At 47.8% G+C, this 27,689-nt stretch overlaps 3 protein-coding genes and 1 pseudogene across 4 annotated transcripts; 2 read left to right on the top strand and 2 right to left on the bottom strand.

Moving 5' to 3' along the window:
* Nucleotides 1-1,033: 1,033 nt before the first annotated feature.
* gbx2 (gastrulation brain homeobox 2) lies at nucleotides 1,034-4,340 on the bottom strand. Its single transcript, XM_084004756.1, has 2 exons — nucleotides 3,429-4,340; nucleotides 1,034-2,443 (listed from the first exon to the last, which is right to left on the bottom strand). Exons 1-2 carry the CDS (start codon nucleotides 3,934-3,936, stop codon nucleotides 1,911-1,913), a joined length of 1,041 nt encoding a protein of 346 aa, XP_083860882.1. The 5' UTR covers nucleotides 3,937-4,340; the 3' UTR covers nucleotides 1,034-1,910.
* An 11,227-nt stretch (nucleotides 4,341-15,567) lies between these two features.
* Nucleotides 15,568-16,841, bottom strand: LOC311010179 (putative claudin-24 pseudogene; annotated as a pseudogene). The gene has a single exon. The product of its transcript is annotated as a putative claudin-24 pseudogene (transcript).
* A 598-nt stretch (nucleotides 16,842-17,439) lies between these two features.
* On the top strand, nucleotides 17,440-18,632 carry dph3 (diphthamide biosynthesis 3). Its single transcript, XM_084004759.1, has 3 exons — nucleotides 17,440-17,652; nucleotides 17,977-18,051; nucleotides 18,195-18,632. Exons 1-3 carry the CDS (start codon nucleotides 17,545-17,547, stop codon nucleotides 18,267-18,269), a joined length of 258 nt encoding a protein of 85 aa, XP_083860885.1. The 5' UTR covers nucleotides 17,440-17,544; the 3' UTR covers nucleotides 18,270-18,632.
* Nucleotides 18,633-20,631: 1,999 nt separating this feature from the next.
* On the top strand, nucleotides 20,632-27,531 carry LOC311010180 (ALK and LTK ligand 2-like). The gene is made up of 6 exons (XM_084004757.1): nucleotides 20,632-23,802; nucleotides 24,204-24,375; nucleotides 25,486-25,539; nucleotides 26,115-26,195; nucleotides 26,525-26,594; nucleotides 27,170-27,531. The coding sequence occupies exons 2-5, from the start codon at nucleotides 24,213-24,215 to the stop codon at nucleotides 26,587-26,589; spliced, it is 363 nt and encodes a 120-aa protein (XP_083860883.1). The 5' UTR covers nucleotides 20,632-23,802; nucleotides 24,204-24,212; the 3' UTR covers nucleotides 26,590-26,594; nucleotides 27,170-27,531.
* The last annotated feature ends 158 nt before the right edge of the window (nucleotides 27,532-27,689 follow it).

Below are 27,689 nucleotides of genomic sequence, written 5' to 3' on the forward strand. Positions count from 1 at the left end.
CGAAGCTAAAATAATCTAAATGAACAAAGCTAGCGGTCGTTCACGTCACTTTTAACGAGCCGGAAACGGAAGGAAACCGGAGCTCTTCGGCTCGGCTCGGCTCGGCTCGGCTGTCCGTTAAAGTTTATTGTGAATATTAAACTTGTTCTGAGAATATTAAATGATTCATGAACACGGACAGGTGCGTTGAAGACTTCAGCGCCAGGAGTAATTTGGTGACCGGAAGCAGCGACACGTTACCCGGATACACCTGCAACAATCACGGTATTTATGTTATTGTTATTATTATTATTTCTACTTTGTGGGATAAACTAAATGATAAATAACAACACATTAATGTGTCCTGATTAAAACTGAGATCTGAGGTTTTAATTCTCGTTATTTTAAATTTAAATCATCTCTCTTTTTTTTTTTAATGTTGTTGGTTTTAACGGCGAGGCGCGCGCCCGGTCCGAGAGGCCTTAACTGTTTTTAAATTAATTCTTACAGCCGCGTGAGCGCGCATTTTGGTCCCACCCCATGAGCGCGCGGTCACAACAACAGGGTGGAAACGAATGGCCTTTGACCCCGGTGAACATCGTCAGACAGAAACCAGGAAAATAAAATTTCTTTCTCACTATTTCCCAAAAACAGATGAATAATTAATTTAATAAAGTTTAACCTTTTGAAGCGTCATCAGTGTAAAATATTGATTAAAGATTTACTTTTAATTTCCATTATTTCACAAAAAGAAAAAAAAACATTTAAATTGTGGCCTTGAAAGCGTCGGGCCCTCAAAATAAAATGGACAATTGTAAGTGAATCAGTCATATTAGTAGAATGCAATAAAAATGTCTACGTTATTAAATATATTTAATTAAACACAAACATATTTTATATCTATAAAACCCTGTTTTCAAATGTGAATAACAATTTAAAAGTATTAAACCGGAGGAAAATCAAGAATAAAGCTTCTTATGGAGACAGAGCAGCTGTTAACATCTTTTAATTCACACTTTATATCTTTTTTTTTTTAGCTCCACATGTTTGGGAATGTTAGTCACTTTTGCACAAGTTCATATAAATAAATTAGCAGCGCCACTTTGTTCCAAAGTCAAATCAAACTCAGATGAAATGAAGTGACGACAGTTTTTGTTTGTTTCATCGGGAGAAAAAAAAACTCAGAAAAAAAACAAAGAAATCAGCTGTTTGGTCCCGCTTGCGTATTTACATGTCGGTGCGCGTGCTCCTCCTCCTCCTCCTCGGCGGCCGCGCGTCTTTACGCACAGTTTTTGGTGTCGCTCCAAAAAGACACATTTGAATTCTGCAGATAAAAAGTCTGAACGAGGAAATAATGTAACTTCCTGTGAAGAAGAAGATGAAAAGAAACTCTTCCTCTCCGTCACCATCATTAAATTTCCTTTAACAAGCTGATGTTTGTGTTCAGATTTATGGGATTTTTAACTTTTCTTCCTCCATTTAAAAACGAACTTCATGTCTGGAAAACTAAAAAAAATCATATTTGTAAAAGGAATTAATTTAATTGCATCTTGTAAATCAAAATGAAACATTTTTTTCTTCACAGGACAAATCACTCTAATAACACGAATATCAATTGTTATAATTCAGCGAAATAAATCTGAATTCCTTTTTTTCTTTTTCTTTTAAAAAGAAGTGAGAAACAAATCAGCCTCGTTTGAACATTTCAGGCTGTTTTTTGGAAATTAAATCTCGTCATCTCTGTCGGTTTGATTTGGTTAAATGAGGATTTAAGTCGCATAAACTGCACTTTGAGAGGCCGAATCACGTGACTTCGTGTCACCAACCATTACATGTGATAATGAGAGTTCTGAGGCGTCCTGCAGGAATCCTCCACTCTTCCGTCTCCAGGTGTTTAAAAGAGTATAAGACAGAATAAAACACTTCTTCTTCTACGGTCTGGCCTGCTCCATCTGCTGGTGCTGACTCCTTATTGCGAAGCGGCTCACGTGCACCGGGATCGGGACCACTATCTTGGGGTTCCGGCTCGGCTCCCCGGACTTGTTGTTGACGTTGCCGGCCTTGACCCGTTTCCACTTGGCGCGCCGGTTCTGGAACCAGATCTTCACCTGCACCTCGCTGAGCTTGAGCGCATGCGCGATCTGGGAGCGCTCGGTCAGCGACAGGTACTTCTTGCAGTGGAACTCCTTCTCCAACTCCAGCAGCTGCTCGCTGGTGAACGCGGTCCGCCGCCGCCGGTTCTTCCCGCCGCCGCCACCGGAGCCTCCGCCCGCGCCGGAGCCGCCGCCGGAGGAGCCGTGCATGTGCGCGCCGTCGTCCGGCCCGCCGCCGTCCCCATCCTCCTTGTGACACATGGACGTGAGGTTGTCGTCGGAGCTGTAGTCCAGGTCGCTGTCCATGGAGAAGCTCTCATCCTTCCGGCCGCACTCGTCCTCCTTGGAGTCCTCTTTACTGTGAGCTCTGACTGGGAGGAAGAGGAGAAGCGGGTCAGCATCAGCATCAAGACCAGGAACCCAGAACCTGAACCGGTTCCAGAAAACGCTTCAAACCCCAGAGAATCAGATCGAGTTTAAATCTGGACCCTGATTTGTAATATATGTGACAGTAAATGTGTGTGTGTGTGTGTGTGTGTGTGGGGGGGGGGGTGATCCGGGTCATCCGGTCCCGTGTCAAAATCCATCATCACATCAGTGTTTGGATCGGAAAGGCGCGCGCTCCGCAGGGATTTTTTATTCCTCACGCGTAATTACGCACGGAGCTTCTCGAACATCGTGTTTGTCCGAGCGTGAAACGGATCCGAGTTACGTCACAGTCGATCCCAAATAATACGGAACAAAGTCTGTTGTGTATCAGGACGCAACAAACTCCTCAACCTCCACATTCAATCTGTCACGTCAATGTTTGTCTTTAATACATCACCCGAATATTACAGATGACACTAATCCAAGTGGATAAACTGGCGATGATTCTCTGAGTGACAGAATCTTTGTCACATTTACAGAATTATTTATGAGCTTCATGTCGTTTAGATTTGACAGGAAAAACACAAGTATTGACGTTTTGAGGAAACGTTTGTTTGAGGAAATTTAAAAACAATCAATCCATGATTTAAATTATTTTCCATTTAGTTATTTATTTTAGTTATTTAAAAAAGAGCAGCAAAGCGACTATTTTAGTGTCATTAAATAAACATGATAATACGTTTAAAGCTAAATATTAAAATATAACTTTCTGGCAGAAGCTGCCGATGTGAGAAATGAGAGATTATTTTCCGTTTAAAACACGAGCATTTATTTGGTTTAATCGAATTAAACATGAAATGTGTTTTTATGTTTTTACACTGAAGCATTTAAACTGAGCCCCGTCTAAAGGAGCCGCACCGACCCGGACTTGGAGCCCCGTCTCCGGCTCACCCACCCGGGTCTGACCCACCCGAGTCCCCCGCCTACCTGTGGATGTGTCCGCGTCGTGGAACGCCTGCAGCGCCGCGGACTCTTTGGCCTGCAGGAAACTCTTCCCGTCCTCCGCCTCCAGCCGCAGCTCCGGACTCTTGTCGAAGACCGCATGCAGGGCCTGCGAGCCGAACTTCCGCGCCGCCTCCTGGTGCTGCTGGGCCGCGGAGAAGCCGCCGGGCAGCGACGCCATGAGCGTGGAGGTGAGCGCCATGCCCTGCGTCAGGCCCTGCGCCAGGCTGGAGCAGAAGCCGCCCTGCAGGCTTGGCATCTGCGGGTGAGGGTGGTGGCCGGCGGGGAGAGCCTGCTGCAGGGTCGGCGGAGGCGGCGGCGGCGGCTGGAGCACCACCGACCGGTACGGCATAAACATGGGGTAGCCAGTGTAGACGAAGTGTCCCGGGCTGGGCTGCGGAGGCCCCCCGATCAGAGAGTCGATGCTGAAGGCGGTGGTGCTTCCGAGTGGCCGCTGCATCACCATGAAGGACGGACTGAAGGCTGCGCTCATAGGAACGACGGAGGCTCGGTGGAGACCGGAGAAGGAGCGCTGTGGGCGGCGCGGGGGGACGGCAGGACCCCTCTCTGAGGGACCCGGAGGTAGAAGGCTCCGGTCTCTCTGAGGGACGCGGAGTTAGACGAGTCCGCTTAATCCGATTAAACCCAGCCGCGCCATCGGAGAGTCACTCAACACGTCTTCTTTTAATTTCCCCACAGAAGCATCGGACCACAAACGCCACAGAGCTCCGGTGCGCGTCGTTCCGCGGCTCCGCTGACGCGCCGTGCGCTCTTTTGGAGAGGCTTCAGCGTCCCGGACCCACGAGAGCAGATAGCACAGACCCTTGGTCCTCTACTCACCCCGCTGAGACGGACTCCGTGTGTGTGTGCGCGTGTTTGTGTGTGCGCGCGTGTGTGTTTCCTGCTCCTGCGCGCGTCCAGAGACGTTTTGGATTTAAATTGCGCTCCCCTCCGTTTAATTGCGCTGCCTTCTCCGCGCCAGCTCCGCCCCTTGGTCGCGCTCTGGCTCCGGATTGGCCGGCTGGGGTGACGCGCCAGCTCTCCTAAGGTCCCCCTGGATGAACGCCAATTACACAAATTGGGACCACAGGCCATTTAAGAAAGCGAAAACATATCATTGTAAATAATAAGCTGTATATATTCAGCCAATAATCGCTCAGTGAGCCCCCCTCAGACCGTGTGTGTGTGCGTGTGTGTGTGTGTGTGTGTTTGTGTGTGTGTGTTTCAAAACATGTCAGCAGCAACAAAAACGACAAACGTGTGCCTGAAATGAGCAATTCTGCCCAAATACAAAGCTTTTATTCTGAAATTCACCCCAAAACAATCGGGTTTGTGGGTCTGAAAAGACAAACTGACACAGAAACACAAGGATGCATGAAGAAGAACGACTAGATTGTTTCATCTTCTGCATTCTGGAGATAGTTGGTGCAGTTTGAGACCTGCAGTTCAGCAGCTTGACCACTGGGGGGTAGCAGAAACAAGACTGCCGGGTGGTTTATTGGTCCACTTTAACTCCAGCTTCCACACAGATATGAGATTATAATTGAGTCCAACATTCCCTTTCTGTCCGTCCGGAGGTAAACCTGCAGACGTGTGAGATCTTTGAAAGGTTGTAGAGAAACGGAAACAAACTATGAATAAATGTGTCCTCGTCCGCTGAGGTTTGGCGTTTAGAGATGTAGATTATTGGCATGTAACAGGACTGGATTGCCATGGGGGGGTCGTTGGTAGTCCGTTTATTTGGGGTTGAGTCCTGTATCTATCCGGTATCTAGCTGGGTCTTGAGGTATCTAGCTGGGTCTCGAGGTATCTAGCTGGGTCTTGAGGTATCTAGCTGGGTCTCGAGGTATCTAGCTGGGTCTCGAGGTATCTAGCTGGGTCTCGAGGTATCTAGCTGGGTCTTGAGGTATCTAGCAGGGTCTCGAGGTATCTAGCTGGGTCTCGAGGTATCTAGCAGGGTCTCGAGGTATCTAGCGGGGTCTCGAGGTATCTAGCTGGGTCTTGAGGTATCTAGCTGGGTCTCGAGGTATCTAGCTGGGTCTCGAGGTATCTAGCTGGGTCTCGAGGTATCTAGCTGGGTCTCGAGGTATCTAGCTGGGTCTTGAGGTATCTAGCAGGGTCTCGAGGTATCTAGCTGGGTCTCGAGGTATCTAGCTGGGTCTCGAGGTATCTGGTTTGGTGGCTCGGATGTAAAAGTACCAATTCTTCCTGGAAAGTATTTGTTTCCAGATTCCTCGAGTGGAAACCTTCGTTCACATCTGCAGAGAAAAACCTCTGAACTCCATCAACATCTGGAGCTCAGATAAACCCCCGACCCCCCCGCCGCCTCGCCTCCACCGCTCATGTTTCCATGATGAGCTTTGACGTCGGCGGCGTTTTGTGGGGCCGATTATCCCGCCATTCATCTCCCCTCCGAACGCGACGCCGGAGCTCTAAATCACAATATTTGCGTCCGCGCCGGCATCAAACTCCGTTTTAATGAATCCTGTAATGGCTTCCTCATCCATTATGCCCAAAACCTCGCCGAGGCCACCGATGCGGCTCTTCACGTGCAGCCGGGGAAGGAACAACGGCGACCCCTGACCCCGAGTGGGTCTCCCGGTGGACCCCCCCCCCATCCACCTCCACTCCTGGGCCCAGTCAAGGGCACGCTTGGATGCCCCCTCCCCTCCCCGCTCCTCCTCAGGGTCACTGGGACAAGATCTCATTAAAGGCGGCCTGATCCGCAACTGCAATGCAGACATTAAATAGCAGTATTTTTCAATTAGGGCTGACAAATTCAATCAAAATTCCATAGATTAGGATGAAATGAGGCATGGGTCATTTACAAGGGGATTTAATTGCACGGCCATTAGACAAATAGTACAGCAGTCTCTGTCTCATTATCAATCATGCGGAGGCATCAATAGTAAAAGGTTGTAAGGCAGGGGAGGGGGCGGGGGTGTACGGGTGTAAGTGTCCGTGCACGGCGAGCGTGCACGTTTCAGCGCTGCCACTACCGCAGAGCAGCTAATAAATATCCTCTTTTGTACTTATAAATTATCCAGTTTAATTAACAACATGGATTATGATTGGACTATGATTTAATTAAACCTTTCCTGCATGCAAGCCGAGCGCCGCGATCATCCATAATGGGCTGGGGGAAGGGTGGTGGAGGTGGAGGGGGGGGTGGAGGAGGGGGGGGCAGTCGGAGTGTGACACTAAATGAAGCTTCCTCTAATAGGAGCTGCTTACCTGGTAAGATCATCAGTCGCTGCAACAAGCAGCGATAATAGGCCTCCCAATGGCTGAGTGGCGTTTACGGAAATAAAACACGGAGGAAACAGACAAAAACACCCCCCCCCCCCCCAACACCACCTCCCCCCCACCGTCCCCCATGCATTTAAATCTAAAGCTAAATGGCACAATCTCAGAGTTTGCTGATATTAGCGTGGCGTGCGGTAAAGTGGAGGGGACGTGGCGGGAAAAAGCAATTACGTCTGCAGCCGAGGAGCGGGAGGCTGGGAACAGATGCGTGGACGGGTGGAGGAGGAGGCGGCGCCCCGGGCGGCGGCGGCGACGGCTCGACACGATTCAGTCAAGAGTGGAGCGGCGTGGCGGTGTCAACCTTTTCATCAGCCTCTAAATGCCAGGCCACATCTACTCACACACTCATTTATAAGAACACGCAGCGCTGTCACGGGACGCCACGCCCTCTCTCACACACACACACACACACAGGCCGTGTGTGTGTGTGTGTGTGTGTGTGAGTCTTCAAGAGATAATAATTCATCAACACAGCATCTTCACAAACTCATAAGGGCTGGACATTGCTTTTTTTGTTTCAGGTCTGTGACTCTGGACCCTGTGGACCCTCTGGATCCTCTGGACCCTGTGGACTCTCTGGACCCTCTGGATCACCACCTCAGTGAGTACTGCCTCGGCGTCACATGACCATCAGTAATAATAATAAGAAACTGGGAACGCTGTGGCGGTTACTTCTGTCCCAAAGCTCAGATCAATTAACATTCAGAGCAGCGATTGGATTTTTGATGATCGGAGCTGAAAGGGACTCGATTGATTGGCCACGGGTCGCCCCCCCCCCCCACCCCCCACCTGGCCCTGATGACGGCCGATCCAATGAGGGAGGATGGGGATTGAGTTTCTTAAGTATCTCCTGGCAGCGAGCAGGTCTCGTATTGATCGCTACGCTGCAGAAAAACCTCCATTTAATCTTCGAGTCCGGCCCCGAATCACATTCAGCTCTACTTTCTCTCTTTGCACCTCGAAGAGAAATGTCTGCTGCTTTTAAACAAAAACACACATATTTGTAGAGAAATACTCTTGGAATACATTTCAAGATTATGTTTTTAGAGAATCTCATTCACAAAACCGGAGGATGTCCTCGGTTCGAGCTCCTGATAAGTCAGATGAGCCCACAGCGCCCCCCTCAGGCCCCGCCGGTCAGTCTGAGGACTGGTCGGTGTGGGATAATTGCTGTGGGAGTTCTCTTCCACAGTCTGGGAGCCGGACCTGAACCCTCCGACAGATTAGATGCAGACGAAGCCGGCTAAACGGCCTTCTGGGAGTTAAAGGGGAACTTTGTCTTCCTGGACGACACGAAACATCCTCCTTGAACGCCAACGTTTCACCTTTATCTCTCTGACAAGATGTTGAGGATGTTTTTCCCAGCATGCTTTTGTAAAAGGGACTAAAAAGGTGGTGGACATCTGGTTTCTGAAAACCGGGTCACGGCGTAGAAACGTTCCTCCATCAAGCGGCGGCGTCTCTCCAGCAGCTCAGAGCAGGTGTTGCCTGCAGCCGCTAATAACCGCTGTTAGCGCGCCAGAAACCCCCGTGACCTCTGACCCCGGCCGTAAAAAAGCCAGGGAGGTAAGTATACCTGGCGAGGGCGAACCGGGGGGGAGTCGGAGGCCTCCAGACGGAGGAGCGGAGCAGCTCCTCAGACAGACGGAGATAATTAGATCTTCCACCAGCGACTTGACTTGGTTATCGCCGCCGTAACGACAATCACAGGAACGGGACGTGAAATCGGGTTAGAGCGCCTCGCCGTGCCGGTCGCAGCCGCACGAAGGCGCCGCCACCTCCGCCATGAATGGACGGCTTGTCTCCGATTGTCACGTCTTCATCGGTGGTGGGAAACTCACTCCTTCCTCCTTTATTAAGAAACAGAATCAAAGACTCAAAGGAATGCGTTTCCAAACTCATCCAGGGTCAGATTGGTCGACGCTCAGGTCAGCTCTCATGTTGGCAGAAATATACGGAAACTCGTCAGGAAATCTCTATAAATAAATAGTAATATAGATATTTATTATTATATTGATCCCTTTGATGTTGCAGCTGATCGTTGGAGCTCATTTCATAACTTCATATACGGCTGGTAGTTTGATCTGATAACTCAGGTTATTACAGATTAAAGTAGAACGTTATGTTGTACTTGTACTCGCCTAAAAGTATTTAATTTCTTTTTTATGACGCTTGAAAATGATTATTTATCTTGAATCAGACATTTACGTCCGTTTACTTCCAGGACCTGCAGTCCTGTAGTCCAGGTCCAGATGGGACCAGGAGATCTGAGGGGACCCCCCTACATTTCCGTGATCCAGTATCTGGTTCCGACTGTACTTCCTGTCCACGTCGGCGGGCCAGGAAGACGGGAAGAGTCACCTGGTGTGGGACTGAAGTGGGTCTGAGCTCATTACACTCTGGTCTCCACGTCTCGGCAGCTAAACGGCCCCCAAAGTGGGATTAGTGCGGCGATGAGATTGTGGCGCGGCGGCAGGAAGTCGTCTGGACGCCGTCTGCTTCTCTGATGGAGCCGTGACAGATCGCTGGCGAGCATCAGGCGGCGTTTAGTTCTGCTCCATCGTGTCGGGTAAGAGGCCGTAATGAGGCCGCTGTCGGGGGGGGGGGGGGGGGGGCAAGGGACGGAAAGATGGAGGGAGGAAGGAAGGAGGGAGGGAGGGAGGGAGGAAGGAAAGAAGGTGGTAGGGAGGAATGGAGGAAGGTAGGAGGAATGGAAGAAGGAAGGAGGAATGGAGGAAGGTAGGAGGAATGGAAGAAGGTAGGAGGAATGGAGGAAGGTAGGGAAGGAAGTTTGGTGGGAGGGAAGGAGGGAGGCTAGGCTAACCCTGAACCAGCAGTGCTGGCTGATCATGTGACTGGTCTTTATGCTAAGCTACCACCACTGACTGGGGGTTTATTGAAGGAGTTTGTGGCTTTGAGTCGCTCCGCGTCGGTAACTCGGACGCCGTCGAACGCCGACTGGTTTGGGCCAATGATCTGCTGTTAACGAGGTCTAACGAGGTCTAACGAGCTTCGCCTCAGACAGGAAACGAGACGAGGCGGAGAGAGAAGTCAACAGCGGCGTTAACCTGCGGACGTTTTGATGGAGCGGCGAGCGGCGGTCTCTCCCCTCGCCGCGGATCCAACATCATTAACCGGGGAGAGAGACAGTATGCTCCGGCCCACACGCCGCCGCTAATGAGCCCTCGCCAATCATCCCTCACGCCGTAATTAGCGGCGGGGCCCGCCACTCGGGGCTCCCCGCTCGCCGCTAATGGAGTGAACAAGGCAGAAAACGAGTGCCATTAAGGTCGGACATGAATTCCTGCTCCGCCGCGTGAAAAAAACCCTGGAAACATCATTCATCATCCGGCGCGGCGGCGGCGGCCTCCTCTGGATCGCTGCCTCGGCTTCTGGAGCCCATCAAAGCAGGATGGATCGGGAGAGCTGGCTTCCTGTCTGAGAAACCTGGCTCGTGTCAGTTCTAGCGTTCTATTCTTCAGGGATCCGGGTCCTTCTGAACCAGACCTCATCCGTCAGGTCCACCTCAAGACGTTCAGATGATTAAAGGTCGACCAACAGACTGAACTCAAGTCAAGCCTGGCTGGGTTTTTAGTCACCTGACCCCCCGAACCTCCGCCGCTGAAAATAGTCCCCAACAAATCGACTTAGTCCGGATGAGAGCAACGCGTGTGCAGAGGTCAGAGGTCAAAGCCACGACAACCCTCCGTCCATGGGGTGACACCTGATGAGTGACAAGGGGGCGGGACGCTTAACGGCCACGGTGGGGGGGGGGGGCGTTCTGCAAGGTCGGGGAGGCGATTGGTCCACTTGATGAGTGTGCGGGGGCGGGGTCAAGGTCGGAGATGATGACAGCGAACACAAACAGCTGTTTACACTGGAAACCCACGACTCCAACGCCATGTTTAATCATTTCATCATCACAGGACAAAAATCAGCATCAATACACAAAGTATTTAGTATACATAAATACACAAAGTATTTAGGATACTTATTTTTGGATTGTTGCAGCACCTATATATATATATATATATATATATATATATATATATATATATATATATATATATATACACACAAATATATATTATATGATGCATAAAATAACAAACTGGTTTAATTTATGTAAAATTAAAACAATCCATATTTAATAAATTAATAAGTGAAAATAAATAGGAATCTAAATGGCGGAGACTGTCGATGATGTCACAGAGTGTAATCTACTAGAATAATTACCAGAATAATCTACTAGAATAATCCAGGAAACTCCACCTGAGTCACGGTTTCTGGTTATTTTATTTTGACAGTTTGGTCCTTTAACAGCAGGTTGACACACACACACACACACACACACACCTCCAGTCTGGATCAATTAGTGTTTCGGGGCGAATGGAGAACAATTAGCCAGCTGGCCTTTGTGAAACAAAGCAATTAATGTTATGCTAATAAGTCAGATTTTTGAGCAATTCCAGATCATTTGCTAATCATTCGCTAATTACGCTGACGAGTGATTAACGGGACAGATGTGGATCTTTAACAAACTTCTGCACGGCTCCACATCTGGACCGCATCACTCCCGTTATTGATCCCACAGACGTCCCGTTGCTTTGAATCCGCTGCAGCTTAAGTCTGGGTGGAGGTTGTTCGTGGTGTAGTGTCACCGGGGGACCAGCAGGGGGAGGCGAGAGATCGCGATGGACATGATGTTTTCACCTCTCGCTCTCGGCTGAAGCGGTCATCTACGATTCCTGCGTCTGCTAGCTTCCTGTGGCCCACAATGCACCTGGTCTGTGATACCAAGAAGAACATGTCGTGTTCTCCTTAGAACCGGTCCCTCCTCCCAGTAGAACCCCCGCGGTGTTGTTTGGAATGTAAAACAGTGAATCTTCGTTCTGGTCAGCTGGTTTACCGTCCTGGTGAATGTGCTGCTGGGGGGTCATGGTCCTGGTCTCTGACAACCGATCCACGTACAGATCCTAGAGATTGTGGGCTACTGGTTGACAACCTGGGTCCCTGGCCTCACTGGTTTGACCGGGTCCCCCCAGGTCCAGGTGGTACCGGTCCTCCGTCCTGCTGAAACCAGGTGACGGCGCCTGTTAAAAAGGCAGCTGTTGCCCCCCCTTCAATTACAGCGCCGCCGAGGGCCGGCTGATTGGCGGCCAGTGACGAAGGTCACAGCTCCAGCGGGGCCGTCAGGGGGCTTAATCACAGACCCGGGTCCAGAGGTGGTTTACGACCTCCGAAGGAAAACCAGAAGCCCGGGTCACCCTCACATAGCTCTGCAACACGTCTCACGCTGCACACACAAGAAGGGGATCTGTTGATCACTGATCAGTTAGCGGTGCATTGTGGGTAGTGTAGTGTCCCTGAGCTCGCGGAGGAACTCGCTGCTGATGAGGTCGCCGCGGTGCGTTCAACGTGACGTGAAAGCGTGGGACGTTTGGTCTCTCCAGGAGGAAAACCCCCACAGGTCTGGACCTGAACCAGAGCTGAAGAGACAGACTGAATGTATAATCCAGATCCTCATGCAGATCCACAGAGTACCACGTTAGTACTCATGTATATCTAGTAATTGTGCTTATTTATATATAAAATGTAAATAACAACACAATATTACGAACAATATTTAACCGATAAATAAATACCGACACAAAAATACAAAAAGTTAACGATGTTATTTCGTCATGTTTGTTCCTCCGTCGAGTCTCGTTCTGAGCTTCACTAATATTATTAATATTAATAATAAGATGTTAATCTTAGTGAGGCTCCAGGTCTCACTGGTCCAGGGCCTTTATGCTAAGCTAAGCTAACTGGCATTCCTGGTTATCCGGAGTGAAGTTTCCCTTCAGGGATCAATACGCTGCTCTGATTTATATTTATGTGTGTGTGTGTGTGTGTGTGTGTGTGTGTGTGTGTGTGTGTCCGTTGGGACTACAACTGGAGCGTCTTCCTGCTCGGGGGGCCTCCCTCTCCTCCTCCTCCTCCTCTCCTTGGGGCGAGCGAGGGGAAGGCGAATGATTCGATTAGCAGCGAGGAGGACGAGGAGCAGAAGAAGAAGGTGACGGCGTTTCCTTCCGCTCAGCGAGTCCACCTGGACCTGGACCTGGACCTGGACCTGGACGAAGACGAAGCACCGTGAGTTAAAAAACAACAAGACTCTCTGGTGGTTTATTTCCACAGCCTCCTCATCAAATACATAAGAATATATTTTATATATATTATTATTTATATGAAGACCTTTAAATATCTATATAAAATATAATATAGTCTGTATTTAGATATTTAAATGACGAAACAATATGTATGATTAATAGTGGTACAATAATGAAGATGAGGCGTCTTTATTTCTCTAAATTTGATTAATAACTACAAATGAAATGAAATAAACAGATTATCAGGTAAAATACATAATAATTAATACAAATAAAATACAAATCAAATTCCAAAAACATCTAATTTGTTGTTTTTACTGTCCTTTAAAATATAGGATGCATTTAATTTATTTCATTATCATAAGCGTGTGTGTTTATATATATATAATTGTAATTATTATTATTATTGGTCCTCCAAAATAAATAAATAATATTATAAGAATAGAACTAAATTTAGAAAGTCAATAATTAATAGTAATTCTTCTTCTTGAGTCACAGTTCAAAGTTCACTTCAGGTCTTGTTTCAAACAAACTCTTCTTCACTGATTTAATAAGTAAAAGTAATAAAATGAAACATGTGTTTGAGGTCAGCAGGTAAATAAAGAGACCGAGACATGCAGAGCCGATCATGTGACCTGGGGGAGGGGGGGGGGGGTCCTCTGGGACCACCTTTGGGAAGTGGGTCAACCGCTTGGCATGGCAGCTCGTTTCTCACACACACACACACACACACACACACACCTCGGCCCCCCCGGCTCTAATTGGCAACAATGAAGGTTAAACTGGCTAATTAGACAGGAAGTGTGTGTGTGTGTGTGTGTGTGTGTGTGTGTGTGTGTGTGTGTGTGTGTGTGTGTGTGTGTGTGTGTGTGTGTCTGAGTCTCTTAATGTGACTTATTCCAGTATTTACACACGACATCGTATTAATGAGCCCTTTATTCTTACGTTTCTTCTTTAGTAGAACGTGGTTTTCTTTCAGTTTAACTGGTTAAACACACATTTAACGTTGTTTATGTCTCATTATCCATTAAATGTTCATTCAGGTCTCTAAAGGTTTCTCCTGGTCCTGGTTTAGACCAACGTGGGGAGGGAAACGGGACTCTGACGGTCCACATGAAGGACTTGAAGGGTCCTTTGAGCTGAGTGGAGGATCACTCTGGCCTCAAACAGAATCGTTTAAAAACCACAAAGAAAAGTCATTCGACATTAACAACAAAGTCCAAACCTAATTATTAAAATATAATAGAATAAAAAAAAGATTTAAATAAACCAGCTGCTTCACAACATTCATTAACAAACAGAACATCCACGTTTTAGACAATTCATAAATGCATAAAGATGCAATTAATTAAAAGATAAATACAATTTAAATAATGAATAAAGAGTTCAATCATTAATAGCAATCTTGTTTATCTCCACCTGTGTATTGTCACATTTAAACATAAGATAATAATAATAGTAGTTTAGTACTTTAATACCCAGAAGTCCTGTGTTGGTCCATCACTACACAGTGTGATACTGCCCCCTGGTGGTTCTGCACTATATCACCGTTTGTCTTCTGAGCACTGACCCGTGTTTTCTAACCTTGAATTACAGTTTACACCAGGAGGTAGTCCAGGATCTGGTCCAGACTGTGGTCCAGCACGAGGTCCAGGCTCTACAGACTGAGGTGTGATGGAGCTGATGTTCATGGAGACGTATCTTTGTTCTCGACTGTTAGTGTCTGTACATCCAAAACACACACACACACACACTCACACACACTCACTATCGCTCCCATCTGAGCCCCTCAATGACTTCCTGTCTTCTGCTGCTGTTGGACTCAGATGAAAACAGGCCCTTTTGTTTCCGACTGTTACAATACTGGGAACAATGTCACACACACACACACACACATACACACACACACACGTACCATCACAGTGTGGTTTTAGTGATTTTACTGCAGTGAAGGACCTGAATACTTCTGCATACTAATCATAATCATGGATTAATAAATCATTTATCTGCATCACAAAGCCAGTTCTCAGCTGTAGAGAGCTGATGCTCTATCAGGGTCCCCGTGGGACTTCCTGTCTGCGTTGGCGTGGCGAGCCGAGGGTGGCAGCCTTCCCCCGGTTTGGCTCCGCGATGAGAGCCGCCGGCGAACAATGTGGCGGCGAGCGAAGCCGGTTCTGCTCCATTGTCCCGGAGAGGAAGAGGCTCATTAAAGAGAAGCTGGTGGACGCAGATCCTGCTGGTCCTGCTGGTCCTGCCGGGTGTGTGTGTGTGACTCTGATGGGTCTATGTGGCGGTGTGGGGACCGCCACCCGGACCGGGACGGTCCTGCTAAAACAGTTGAACTCACTTCAATGTTTATTTTTATTCTCTCTGGCCGGGTTGCCATGGCGACGCTCTGGGGAGGTCACGTGACGCGGTCGCCGCGGCCGACTGATGTTGATCCAGCTGCTGATTAGCGAGATAATGAGCGTATTGTTGAGAGCAGAACAAAGGCGGCTCTCATTGGTCGGCTGCAGGCGGCGGAGCGGCGAGGAGCCAATGAGACGGAGCCGTTCGGAGGAGAAACACAGCGGGATTTATCTCCGTTTAACATCCGATTAAACGGAGCAAATAATCACAATAATGTTTACTTTCATTCTGTAGCATCTTTATTTACAATCAGAGCTGAAACCGGATTAAAGCATCACAATAATCACAGGGATCAATACTGTCTGATTGAACGGGAAGTGATTTTAAACAACTTTAAAAAAAAAAAAACACATTTTAGTTTCCAACTTAAAATCATGAAATTATATTTCTACACAAAAAAATCGTGTTTTACATGGAAGACGACATTCAAACATCCGGACGGACTTTTATTTTGTAAAATTCTGAAGGTTTTATTGCACAAACAGAACCAAGAAAAGAGGAAACAGCAGCAACGTTTTTGTCTCTTTGGTGAGAAATAATGACCTTCAATGATTGAAACGGAGACTCGGCAATATTTTATATTGATATAAGTTTCATCCACGGAGTTCAGACCCACCAAACTTTGTTTAGAATCATCGTAAAGATTAAATAAACTCAGAGACATCTTTGATCTGCATCTGAAAATATTGCATTTGAAATCTGTTTTATTGGAATGAACTTGTCTCAGACGTACTCAGACCTGGTCCTGATGGGGGGCCGTCCCGGCTGCACCCTCCCCAGAGGGATGAGGGCCGGCGTGTGACCGCCGTCCGCCTGCAGACGCAGACAGGAAGTGAGCAGCAGCGTTCCCGCCACCAGGTGAAGAACCGCCGCCGTCCAGCCGCAGAACAGCGCGTCGCCAAACTCCCAGCGCGGCACCAGCTCCGGCACTGCCTCGTCAAAGAACCGCACCACCGTGAGGTGGGCGATGTAGGACACCGGGACCAGGCCCAGGACCCCGGCCGCCAGGCACAGCGCCGCTGCCGCCATCTTCAGGGCCCTCTTGCGGGGGTGGCGGCGGTCCGGCCCGTCCTGGCAGCCGTTGACCAGCTGCAGGCCAGGGATGGCAAGCAGGAGGCCGAGCAGGCCGGCCGCCAAGGTCACGCACATCAGGATCCGGGCCAGCTTGATGTCCGGCGGCAGGCCCAGCAGGCTGTTGTAAGGCCGGCACTCCAGGGCCCCGAGGTCCTGCACCACGCAGGTCTCCCACAGACCCAGCTCGAAGGTCTCGGTGGGGAGCAGGTCTGTGGACAGCGTGAGCCAGGTGGACATCAGGGTGGTGGCCAGCGAGCAGAGCCAGGCGCCCCCCGAGAACAAGATCCCCGACAGCTCCAGAACCTGAACACTCGGGTCCATGACGGCGCTCGTGGTCTCAGGGTCCCCGGGTCTCCTGTGGTCCCCGGTCTTCACCGCCCCGCCGTCAGGAGGGGGGGCTCCTCGCCGGGCCAGGACTCCTTCCAGGGAAAGTCCTGAAGGGCAGCAGAAGGAGCGAACGTTCAGCACTGAGAGGGGAGCTGTGTGGCTGCCAAGCCCCCCTCCCTGCCCCCTCCCCCCATCAGTCAGACGGGACAACGTGATTGGCCGACGCTGGAAACAACAGCATCATTGAGCCGCTGTGAGGATGTCGTTCAAACGCAGGCAGGATGTTATCAATGCACACATCTTTGTTTGAAGTTCATGGCATCGCTGGTGCTGCTTCCCTGCTTTGTGTGGGAGTCCCCCCCCCCCATGCCCCTCACTGCCCCCCACCCTGAGGGATGAAGGAGGGATGGTCATTTTCTACCTTTTATTTATTTCATTTCACTTTATTTTTCCACATTTTTATTTATCTATTTATTATTTTATTTTATTCTCTTTTTCTTTACACATTAAATAATGTACTTCACTGAAAACCCCCACTTTTCTTATATTTTTATATCGTCACTTTTTTATGCAATATTTTATTTATTAATCTCTATCGCCACATTTTTATGTAGAATTCACAATATAACTTCATTAACTTTGTTGGAATAATAATAATATGTTGTGGTGTTACGCCTCCTGTCCACCAGGTGGCGACGTGCATCTTCAGCGTTGGTTTTGCCGTCCTCCGTAAAAAAACAAACACGGTACGTCATTAAGTCGCGCCGCCGTCGCCGCACACGCTTTCTTACACAAATGCTGAGCCGGCAGCTAGTTTGTCCCGCGAGTGAGACATGTCGGTGTTTCACGACGAGGTGGAGATCGAGGACTTCGAGTACGACGAGGACACCGAGACCTACTACTTCCCGTGTCCCTGCGGAGACAAGTTCGCCATCACTAAGGTGAGTCGGCTAGCTGGAGGCTAGCGGCTATCGGCTAGCTTCTCTCTCCTGCGTAGTTTTACGTTTCTAATTAAAAACCAAATCAGGACAGCGACGTCACATTTCACGGGATATTGAATGATATAACGGCACACCGATTTATTATGTTCACACCAATCCCCATTTAAAAAATCTAACATTTTATGTTTCTTACGTAATTACATCGAGATAAAACAGTTGTGTCGAAAACATTAATGTTTTTTTCTGATCACTGAGATCTGCTCGTGAATTCGGCATACATATAATAATGCATCATCCGGTAAATGTTCCCGTTTCCGTGTGCAGGAGGACCTGGAGAACGGAGAGGAGGTGGCATCGTGTCCGAGCTGCTCCCTCATCGTCAAAGTGATCTACGATCAGGTCTGTCAACACCTCCATCCTTGTTTTATTGTCCTAGTGTTGCAGGAGGAAGCTGTTGACGGGGGCCTTTCACAATAAGAGATGTGTCAACAGTTGACAGGAAGTGTTCCCTGTGGCTGATGATGATGTTTCTGTGTTTTCAGGAGTTGTTCATGTCTGGAGAACTCATCGAGGCTCCGTTGTCCACGGAGACCAAACTGGAGCCGGTTCAGTCCTGACCCCCCACCCAGACCTCCAAACCTCTGGGTCCACCGGGAACCTCCAGAGTGTGAACGATGGAGAAAAACGTTTTTTAGAAACCAACACAAACCTTCATGTTTAGTTCTTCACTGAGAGTCTGCAAAAAGATGGTGCATTCAAGTGCTGTTGGGAAACACCAGAGGCTGTTTATCCTTTTTTTAAATTGGAAAACAGTCGAAGAAAAATCTGTAAATATGTTTTTTATCTAAATACGAACATATATTTTATTGTCACGTGTGAATATTGTGCTTATTTAAACAGAATTAAAACACATCAATCAGCACATTGAGTCCTTTTCTTTTATTTAAAGGTGATGGGAATTCTTTACATTCATTGATTTTTATGTGATTTGATTTTTGGGGGGATTACATGTTTTATTTAAATCTAAATTGGAGTAAGTTATACAACACGGCATTTATATTTATTTCTTATAGAAAAAGAAAGTTATGTATATGTTTTTTTATGCATTAAATGTTATTTCTACACGAGTTACTTCAGGTTGTTGCCGGTTATGTATGAATTCACACTTCATTCACCAACCAAACACAATCAAGTGTAATTTATGGATCACCTTTCACACAAACGGGTTGAAAAAGACATTAAAATGCAACACTATTAATATAAATATTGATCGTTTTAAAATAAAATGAGTGTAAAACACTTAAACTAACTGTAAAATCAGACTAAATTAGTCAACTTAATAATAATAAAAGCCTGTTAAGTGGTTGTCATGGTGGTTGATTATTGGAGTATTCACTGAACCAGGACCAACACCACCGAAGAAGTCCAGGCTGAGAGCAGGTGGACAGCAGGTCAGCGTCTCGTCGTTCATCTCATCACGTCATTCAGTCTGATCCGTTCAGATTATATCTCGGATTAATTATCTGCACACAAAAAGCTTTTGTTGCCCCGTTTGAATGGAATTTAATAAGATTCTCTGATTGGCTCCTAAAACAAACTGTCAACTTCTGCCGTGTTTTACATTTTCCTCAAGTATTTCACGTTATAATTAGTTGAAATATCAGAACATGTTAAAGCAGGATTTGTATTTAAATTATATTGATCAGTTTTTCTGTTTCATTATATTTTTTAAAGACGTCGATTTAAATCAGAAATAATTTTAGATTTTTCATGATATTGTGAAAACTTTTTTACAGCGTTATCAATATCAGGATCGATCGGGATGCAGTTGGTGCCTCCGACCACCGAGCGGCGCTGTGGCTCAAGTCTGGTTCTCCTGCTCCACTGCCTCCTCTCCAGCCGTTTACTCTGGTTCTGCATGCAGACGTTCTGATGGTTCTTGAGAGAGGTTCCATGGATCCATCGGTACGTTTCAAAGGTTCTGGGAAGGATCAAGATCACGTTTAGAAGGTTTGAAGGGTTCTTCAGAAAAATCCGAGGTCCCCAAGGTGTGTGGGCCTCCGATCAAAGGTTCTGAGGAGGTTCCAGAGGTTCTTGATTATCCGGGTTAGATATGTTTTATGGGCTTCTTCTTGGCAAGGTTTGTGTGGTTATTAGGTGGTTCTCGAGCAGATTTAAGAGGTTCTAAATAGTTTTGAGAAGGCTCTAAAGGGTTCTTTAGGAGATATCAGCTTGAAGGACGTTTTAGATGTTCTTAGGCGTACCTTAAAGGTTTGTGGGGAGGCTCCAGATCTTTGTTGGGATCCTGGGATCAATGTTTGAATGTTCAAAGGTTCTTCATAATGATTCTTGATCAGCTTGGGAGCTCATAATCAGGTTCCAGATTACATTTTAGGGTTCTCAACGAGGTTCCTGGAGAAGGTGAGAGCGTTTTGGGGGTCCTGAAGGAGACTGGGGTCTCTTACTTCTGACAACTTTAATTTGTTGCAGAGATAGAGATAAAGTGAGCATTTCTTCATTAGATTTGTCATAAAAAGTCCAAACTGCGATCTTTCGGAGAACAAGGAACCCGTCTGTTCTCCGGCAGCCCGGAGCTGTTGTTGTGTGGAGGAACCGAGGAGGTCAGATGAAGCAGGCAGACAAATATGTGCATTGTCAGGCTGATGCGGCAGTGTGTCTGTCCTGGAGGAACGACGGCGTATCGTCAGGGTATTATTTTTATTACGTTTTGGGAAGAAGGGAGACACGAGGCGCTTCGTTACTGTTGGAGGTCTGAAACCAGGACGACTGTGGCTGCCGGGCGAAGCAGCTGCACGCTGCCGAGTCCGGGGCTCAGATGTGAGAAGTAAGGTCGTACCACAGTTATTATTGAGGCCCATTCAGAGCTAATGGTTCAGACCGCTCAGACGTCTCCAGAGCCTCGGACCCTTTGACCCCCGTCTGGGTTTAATCTGAGCCATTAGAGGTTTAGAAACGTTGTGGAGCCAAAAACATCAGGGGCCTTTTCTGTGTTCTTCTTCTGCGATGCGGTCGCAGCGCCGATCGTCTTCTGTGAAATCTGGTTCTCAGAGAGTGAAAGTAGGTCACAGCTGCTCACACCTGGTGTTGTTGTTGGCTCTCGGGTTCGTCCTCTGTGGTGACGGATTCAGGTGAACGTGCGAGGAATGAAAACAGAATCTGGCGGAACGGAACGCTTTCACCCGGGCGTTTCCTTGTTCTTACTGCTCTCGTCGCGGTGGAACCGCAACACGTGGCGTTATCGGGTTTTTATTTTCTGCCTTCGCTTCCTCCCGTTCCGTTTACTCCATCTAACGGGATTGTGTCAACGCGAAGACGGACTCGGAGGAGCTGCATCCCAACATCGGAACTGGAAGCATACCAAGGCCTTTGCTTACGCGGTTCTTGACGAAGGTTCTTGAGAAGATGCCTTTGGGACTTTATAACTGTTTTTTTTCCAGGTTTCAAGGCACCGTTAAGGGAGTTTAGAGATCCTTGGAGCTCCTGAAGCCCTGATGACGGTTTCTACATTCTTTGTGAAAATTCCAGAGTCACGAGGAGGTTCCGAAGCTGCTGGAAGATTCCTTAATTCAGTGTCGTTGCAGCAGTTCTTGAAGAGGCTCCAGAAATTCTAATGGGGGGTTCCCAGAGTCCAGGTTGTTTCCATAGGTTTCTGGGGTCTGAGAGAGCATGTCGGGGGTTCTAGAAGATTTTCGCCGGGTTCCAAAATGATGTAAAAGGTTTTACATGAAGGCTCCACAAGTACCGGTGAGATTTGTGTGTGCTCCCTGGCTCAGGTGTAGGTGGGGTCCTTAAAGGCCTTGTTTTGACTTTTGAGATTTTCCGAGGTTCTTGATTTGTGGTACGAGTTCTCTGATGTGGTTTCCAGGGTCTTTGAGGAAGTCCAGAAGTTCCACAGATTCTCAACTGAGCTCTTTGGCTCATTAAAGATTCCTGTGGTCTGGAGAGTTGAAGAGGTTCCAGAGGTTCTTCTGGTGGTTGTCAGGGTCTTTTAGAAGATCTTGCTTGAGAGTTGCATGACCAGGATCCAGAGGTACTGGAAGCTCCAAAGGTCTCTGAGATAGTTTCATAGGTTCTGGAAGAGGATCCAGAGATTCTTGAGTTGCCCCCTTGGCTCTATATAGACCTTTTAATGAGTCTTCGGGTTCTGGGAGGCCTTCCAGTAGGTTCCAGGGACCCTTAGGGGCGTCTGAAAATGTTCCTGGACCTCAGGATCTGACACTGATGAGGTGAAACGAGGTTTAAACTGCCGTTTGGGACGTTTAATGGGCTCTGGGGGGTTTGGTTCCAGAGGTTCTTGGAGACGTTCCAAAGCAGTAAGTGCCCCAGCACCGAGGTGCAGGCCTGCATGTGTACAAAGTGGAGTTAATGGCCGTGAGAAAACTGCAGTGACCTGCATGAATAAACAGCTCCGGCGTGAGATAGAGGGCGTCGCTCCTCCCTGTAAACCCAGAATAAATAGAGGTTTAAAAACATGCGTGTATAAATACTCCACATACAAGTACACAGACGTACCTCCTGGCAGCGGACCCACATACATTCCTGGTAAATCCTGATTCCTGGTAAACCCCAGCCGTTACACACTAACCGCTGTTGTACAACCCAGCACACACTCCGAGCAGCTGAGTGGTTCATATCGCAGCAGATGAACAAATAAGGGTGGGACTCTGACAGGAAGTGGGACCTTTTATCTGGTTCCCAGTCCTTGTTGTTATGTTCAGGGTTATCTCGGGGACCTTTTGTGTAGCCTGGAAACTTCTACCTGTAACCCCCCCCCCCCCCCCCCCCCCACAAAAAACTGTCTTGTTGGGTGTCCAGAACCTTGTGGAAGCCCCCAGGAACCCTCCAAACATCAAACCAAAGACCCCTGACAATGACGAACCCGTAGGACCTGTTTCTCCTCACAGAACCTCAAAAGGCTGTTCCAACAAGGACCTAAATCCCTGAAGAACTCTGAAAACATGTGGAACCTGCTCAAGAATCTTTGCATCCTCTAAAAAACCCAGAATCCTCTGAGAGCCCATGAAACCCTCCCGAAGAACCACAGGAACCTCCTCAAATACTCCCCCGTGAACCCCAGACTCCCCTGAACCTCTAGGGGACCATCTCAAGAACCTCTGGAAACCTCACGAAGCCCCAAAACTTGCTAGAGAACCCGAGGACCATCTTGGGTCTCGCTGAACCTCCCAGTGATGGATGTTTTTCCTTTTGGAGATACGAGGTTCTAACAAGCATGAAAAACACTTTAACAAGTAGTAAAGTCCTGCTGAAATTAAGGTAGTAAAAGTATCTAAATGCAGTTAAAGTTGTAGTAGTAGAGTACTTTCACAGTGTGTATAAGTACTTTTTCTCGTAATGGAGTGTTTTCACAGTGTGTATTAGTACTTTAACGTGTAGTTGAGTACTTTAACAGTGTGTATTAGTACTTTTACTCCCAATGAAAATGGAAACAACAGAAGTATTCGAGTGTGTTTCCACTAACGGGGGCGGGGCTCTGCTGATCTGTCAAACTTTGCTGTCTTATGTGTGTGTGTGTGTGTGCGCGCGCGCGCGCGCGTGCGTGTTAGCTGTCTGCTTGCACATGCACGCGCGCCTCCTCCTTCTCCTCCCGTATTTCCGTGATCAGGTTGCAGAAGCAGATCATTTCCACAGAGGACGGAGGAGCAGGAGGAGCGCGCAGCTGATCCGCCTGATCGATAGGAGGAGGTCTGCGGAGTCTCTGCAGGACTCTCGGGTCTTTCCCGGACCGGCACCGGACAGGAAGTCTCTGGCCCACGTGAACATGAGCGCGGCTCTCTGACAGCTGGAAGGACCGATGCTGAAGATGAAGATGATGATGAAGAAGAAGAATGCGCCTGTGCGCGCGCTCCTCCAGCCGGTGTGATCATGAGCGGCGCCGGCGCTCGTCACGCGGATCACACCGACAACAACCCGGGATAACCGACCGGGACACCGACCCGGGATAACGCACCGAACCGAGAGAAGCGCTAAAAGACACGCAGAGACACATCCGGGACATCCGGGACCCGCCGCGAGGCACGAGCCGGGACCAGAGAGCCGCGCGCCGGGCAGCAGAAGCGCTCCAAGCCGCTCCGAGCCGCGGAGACGAGAGACGGGCGGGCAGACAGACGGGTACTTTATCAGGAAGTTAGATTCACTTTAAAATCATCAATATCACTTTACTAGTAGTACTAGTACGATAGAAGTACTAGTACACAGATGAGGAACTTTATCTCCTTATATAATTTATTTATTTCTCATTTAAAAACCGGAGAAATGTTTCACCCAAATATCGTTATTTATGATTATATAATATTGATAAGTAGCAGAAGTCTGATCAACAAACCGGTCAGACATCGATCAGTTCATCACTTTAAACCCGATCAATCGATCACTCAGTCAATCAGAGAGTTGATAGTTTTACTGGAACGTTTGTGGAGTTTTCAAAAGCTCCGGAACGTGAGTGACCTCAACCGACCAATCAATCAATCAATCAATCAATGACTGAATGCATCGATCCCTCCCTCCCTCAGGTCTCAGTGATGCTGCTGTCGGCGCTCCTCGTGCTGCTGCTGGCTGCGGGTCGCTGCAGCGTCCTGGACCTGGTCGGCCGGTCCTCCAGGACCAGGACCGACACGGAGGCGGGACTCCCCGGGAACGGAGTGAAGACCCCGGAGAGAGAGAGCAGGTCTCCGCCGGGACCGGGTCAGTACTGCTAATACTACTACTACTACTACTACAGGGTTAAAATACTCTGTTGCATCAAAATGCACTTAAAGTACCAACAAGTACTCATTATTTAAGTACATATACTGATATCACTGCCATACTTTACTCTCAAAACTTTTACCCGAGTAACAGTTTAAAGGCAATACTTTTACCTTGAAGCCAGTACTTTTACCTGAGTGCAGGATCAGAATACTTCCTCTACTGAGACCAGAATGAAGGATCCGGGCTGTTCTGGACCCGTCTGCAGGTCTCCGTTAACGGAGTCAGAAATAGAAACGATGAAACGCTTGTTTGGATCAGAGAGAAGAAACATTTACAGTCCAGTCCATTAGGGAGTCCAGCTGAGGGTCTAGATCTGGTTCACAGAGTCCCTCAGCAGTGGAACGTTAGAGAGTTGTTTGAAGTTGTGTTTGGGGGGACAGCAGTCCACCTCCCAGACCACCGCTGAGACCATGGTTCAGGAGCTGGAAGCCAACGTTGGGGGGTCTACGTGGAGACCCGGTCCCTCTAGGTGGTCTGCTGCAGGACAGAGTGAAGGAAGGTCTTGTCAGGTCTCGCTTCCTCCAGCTGAAGAGTCTGGAGACCCTGAGGATGAGGATCCTGGCGGTGGACTACTACGATCCAGCATGGAGAGAGAGCTGCTCCTTGAGCCGACTCAGGTCGGGGTCCAGGGATCCATGGTCTCTCTGCGGACTTTTCCAAGCGGTTCTGGACTCCCATTGGACCTGATCTACATGGTGTTTCAGAGTGGGTTCTCCTCCGGTCTCCTGTCGACGGAGCGGTGCTTGCTGTCCCTGGAGGCCAGTTCTTAGTCCTGATCAGAAGCTGCGATCCAGAACCTCCTCAAGCAGACTTGAGGATTCTGGATCTGCAAACCTACTAGGAGGTGGTTTTGTGGTCCCGGTTTGGTCTGTTGTACAGATGATTGATCTCTGATCAGGGATCAGTTTGTGTGTTTGGACGAAGGCTTTGGTTTGGTTCAGCGACGGTGTGACAGTGATGTGGTCTCTCCCGGAGGTGGATCTCTTCCTGCTGCCCGTCAAAGTAAAAGCTCCGTGATTGTTGACGGCTCTGCTTTTATTTCAGAGGGTCAACCCAGAGATCCTCGACACAAGGAGAAGTTCATCAAACACCTGACAGGTGAGAACTCATCACACACACCTGAGAGTCAGAGGAACGGAGGCAGAGCAAATCCATCCGTTACAGAAAAACAAGAAAAAATGAAATATGAAAAACAAATAAATAAAAAGTACAAAGTGAAATAAAAGAATAAATAAATGTGTTGACAATACAATATAAATAGCATTTTAATGTATTTATGTTTCCTGTATATTTTAAAGAATGTCTTTTTTTAATCGTGTGTAAGTTTTTCATTTATTATGTAATATTTTTCTCTTTAAATTTCTACATTTATTTCCTTAATCTGCATAGAATCAAAGGAGTGCCATGAAAAAGAGATGATCAGTTTATTAAAATGTTATAGTGTTGTAGATTAAACTTCAATAATAATAAAACATTTATATAATAATATATAGTAATAATATATAATAGTATACAATAATAATAATGATGATATATTTATATAATAATGCTCAGTGTATTTTCACTTCTAACAGTTTTTCTCAGTGTGATTTTGAATGCTAATGAGCTGCTGAGTCACGGCGCTCCGTCCAATCAGAGAGCAGTATTCCTGACGTGCGTCTCCCTGTCCTCAGGTCCGCTTTACTTCAACCCCAAGTGCAGGAAACATTTCTACCGACTTTACCACAGCACCAGAGACTGCACCACGCCGGCCTGTGAGTGTGTGTGTGTGTGTGTGTGTGTGTGTGTGTGTGTGTGTGTGTGTGTGTGTGTGTGTGTGTGTGTGTGTGTGTGTGTGTGAGAGAAAAGACAAATCTGACAGCTTATTGGCCGTTTGTGTAGTTTGTGTACTATTGTACAGGTATGTTCATGTAAATAATAATTAAACTTTCATCATCATTATACATTCATGTAAAAGCAGCTAGGCTAGCAGCGAGGCTAGCAGCGAGGCTAGCAGCGTGGCTAGCAGTGTGGCTAGCAGCGAGGCTAGCTGCGTGTATCCGCTATGATCCGGTCCGGTCTGACCCCCCTGATGTGATTCCAGATTACAGGCGCTGTGCTCGTCTGCTGATCCGGCTCGCCAACAGCCCTCGCTGCACCGACAGGTAGACACGGTGAGGAACCAGCAGAACACCCAGCAGACCACTAGAGAGTCCCTGCACCCCACAGGTTCTACCAAGAATAGTCTGTTAAACATCTTACACCACATGTACGGAACCGGCAGAACCCGCTCAGCATGCAGCCTCTTCATAATGTGGAACTCCAGACCCCACAGACTGGTAGAACCAAGAGAACCTCAGTCCTACAGCACACATAGAAGAACCTTTGGAACCGCCTGCAGAACCTGCAGAATCTGGACCCTGTAACCTGACTCTCCACTCTTAGAAATTAAGGTGCTATGGAGAACCATAGGGAGGGTTCTTCAGCTTGTCTTATTGGTAAATAAGAAGAACCTTTTGGGTTCTTGGTAGAATCTGTTGTGAAGGTTCCACCTGGAACCCAACGAGAAACCTTCATCAGTCATGATTGGCAGGTTTTGGGTGTGAAGAACCCTTTCGGTTCTCAGTGAAACCCTTAAGTCTCACAAAGAACCCAGAAGCAAATGGTTCTGGGTGGAACCTTCAGGAGGATCCTGTTTGTTTCTAAGAGAGCGCTCACGTTGTTATTCTCTCTCCTTCTTTAAATCCAGTCGACATGAGACCAGACCCCCTCTGCTGGACTCTGCTGGACTCTGCTGGACTCTGCTGGACTTGTTCTCACGATGGATTTTGTTTCTCCGACGGTCTGGTTGGTTCTCCTGGATGTATAGAACGCAGCGGTGGGATTAATGTTGTGGCTGAATGGAGGCGGACCCCGGACCAGGACCCCGGGTTCCCCAGAAACCTGAACTTGTGGTGTTTCGGTCCGAGCTTCAGAGGACGTGAACGGACGAACGGCGTTCGATGCCGACTGTGTTCCATGATGCTCAGTAATAATAATAATAACTGGTACTACTCTGCTGTATTTATACCGTTTTGTGTGCAATATGTAAATACTGAAGGAGAATAAACACTTTGATATATATTTTTTCCCAAATTAAGACTTTTTTTTCGTGTTTATTTGCTTTAACGGGAACTGAAATCATTAGCGGCGGCAGTGGCTATTTGCTAGCTCGTAAAATCCTGACATGTTATTGTTGACGTTAGTGTGTGTGTGTGTGTGTGTGTGTG

The sequence above is a fragment of the Eutrigla gurnardus genome, assembly GCF_963514095.1.
Source record: "Eutrigla gurnardus genome assembly, chromosome: 24".
Lineage (NCBI taxonomy): Eukaryota > Metazoa > Chordata > Actinopteri > Perciformes > Triglidae > Eutrigla > Eutrigla gurnardus.

Excerpts from the sequence above, each read along its gene's own strand:
- gbx2 (XM_084004756.1), bottom strand. The coding sequence starts at position 3,936 with ATGAGCGCAGCCTTCAGTCCGTCCTTCATGGTGATGCAGCGGCCACTC. Across the intron at positions 2,444-3,428 it reads CGACGCGGACACATCCACAG|TCAGAGCTCACAGTAAAGAG; the intron begins GTAGGCGGGGGA and ends TCTTCCTCCCAG.
- dph3 (XM_084004759.1), top strand. The coding sequence starts at position 17,545 with ATGTCGGTGTTTCACGACGAGGTGGAGATCGAGGACTTCGAGTACGAC. Across the intron at positions 17,653-17,976 it reads ACAAGTTCGCCATCACTAAG|GAGGACCTGGAGAACGGAGA; the intron begins GTGAGTCGGCTA and ends TTCCGTGTGCAG. Across the intron at positions 18,052-18,194 it reads TCAAAGTGATCTACGATCAG|GAGTTGTTCATGTCTGGAGA; the intron begins GTCTGTCAACAC and ends CTGTGTTTTCAG.
- LOC311010180 (XM_084004757.1), top strand. The coding sequence starts at position 24,213 with ATGCTGCTGTCGGCGCTCCTCGTGCTGCTGCTGGCTGCGGGTCGCTGC. Across the intron at positions 24,376-25,485 it reads CAGGTCTCCGCCGGGACCGG|AGGGTCAACCCAGAGATCCT; the intron begins GTCAGTACTGCT and ends CTTTTATTTCAG. Across the intron at positions 26,196-26,524 it reads AGACTGCACCACGCCGGCCT|ATTACAGGCGCTGTGCTCGT; the intron begins GTGAGTGTGTGT and ends ATGTGATTCCAG.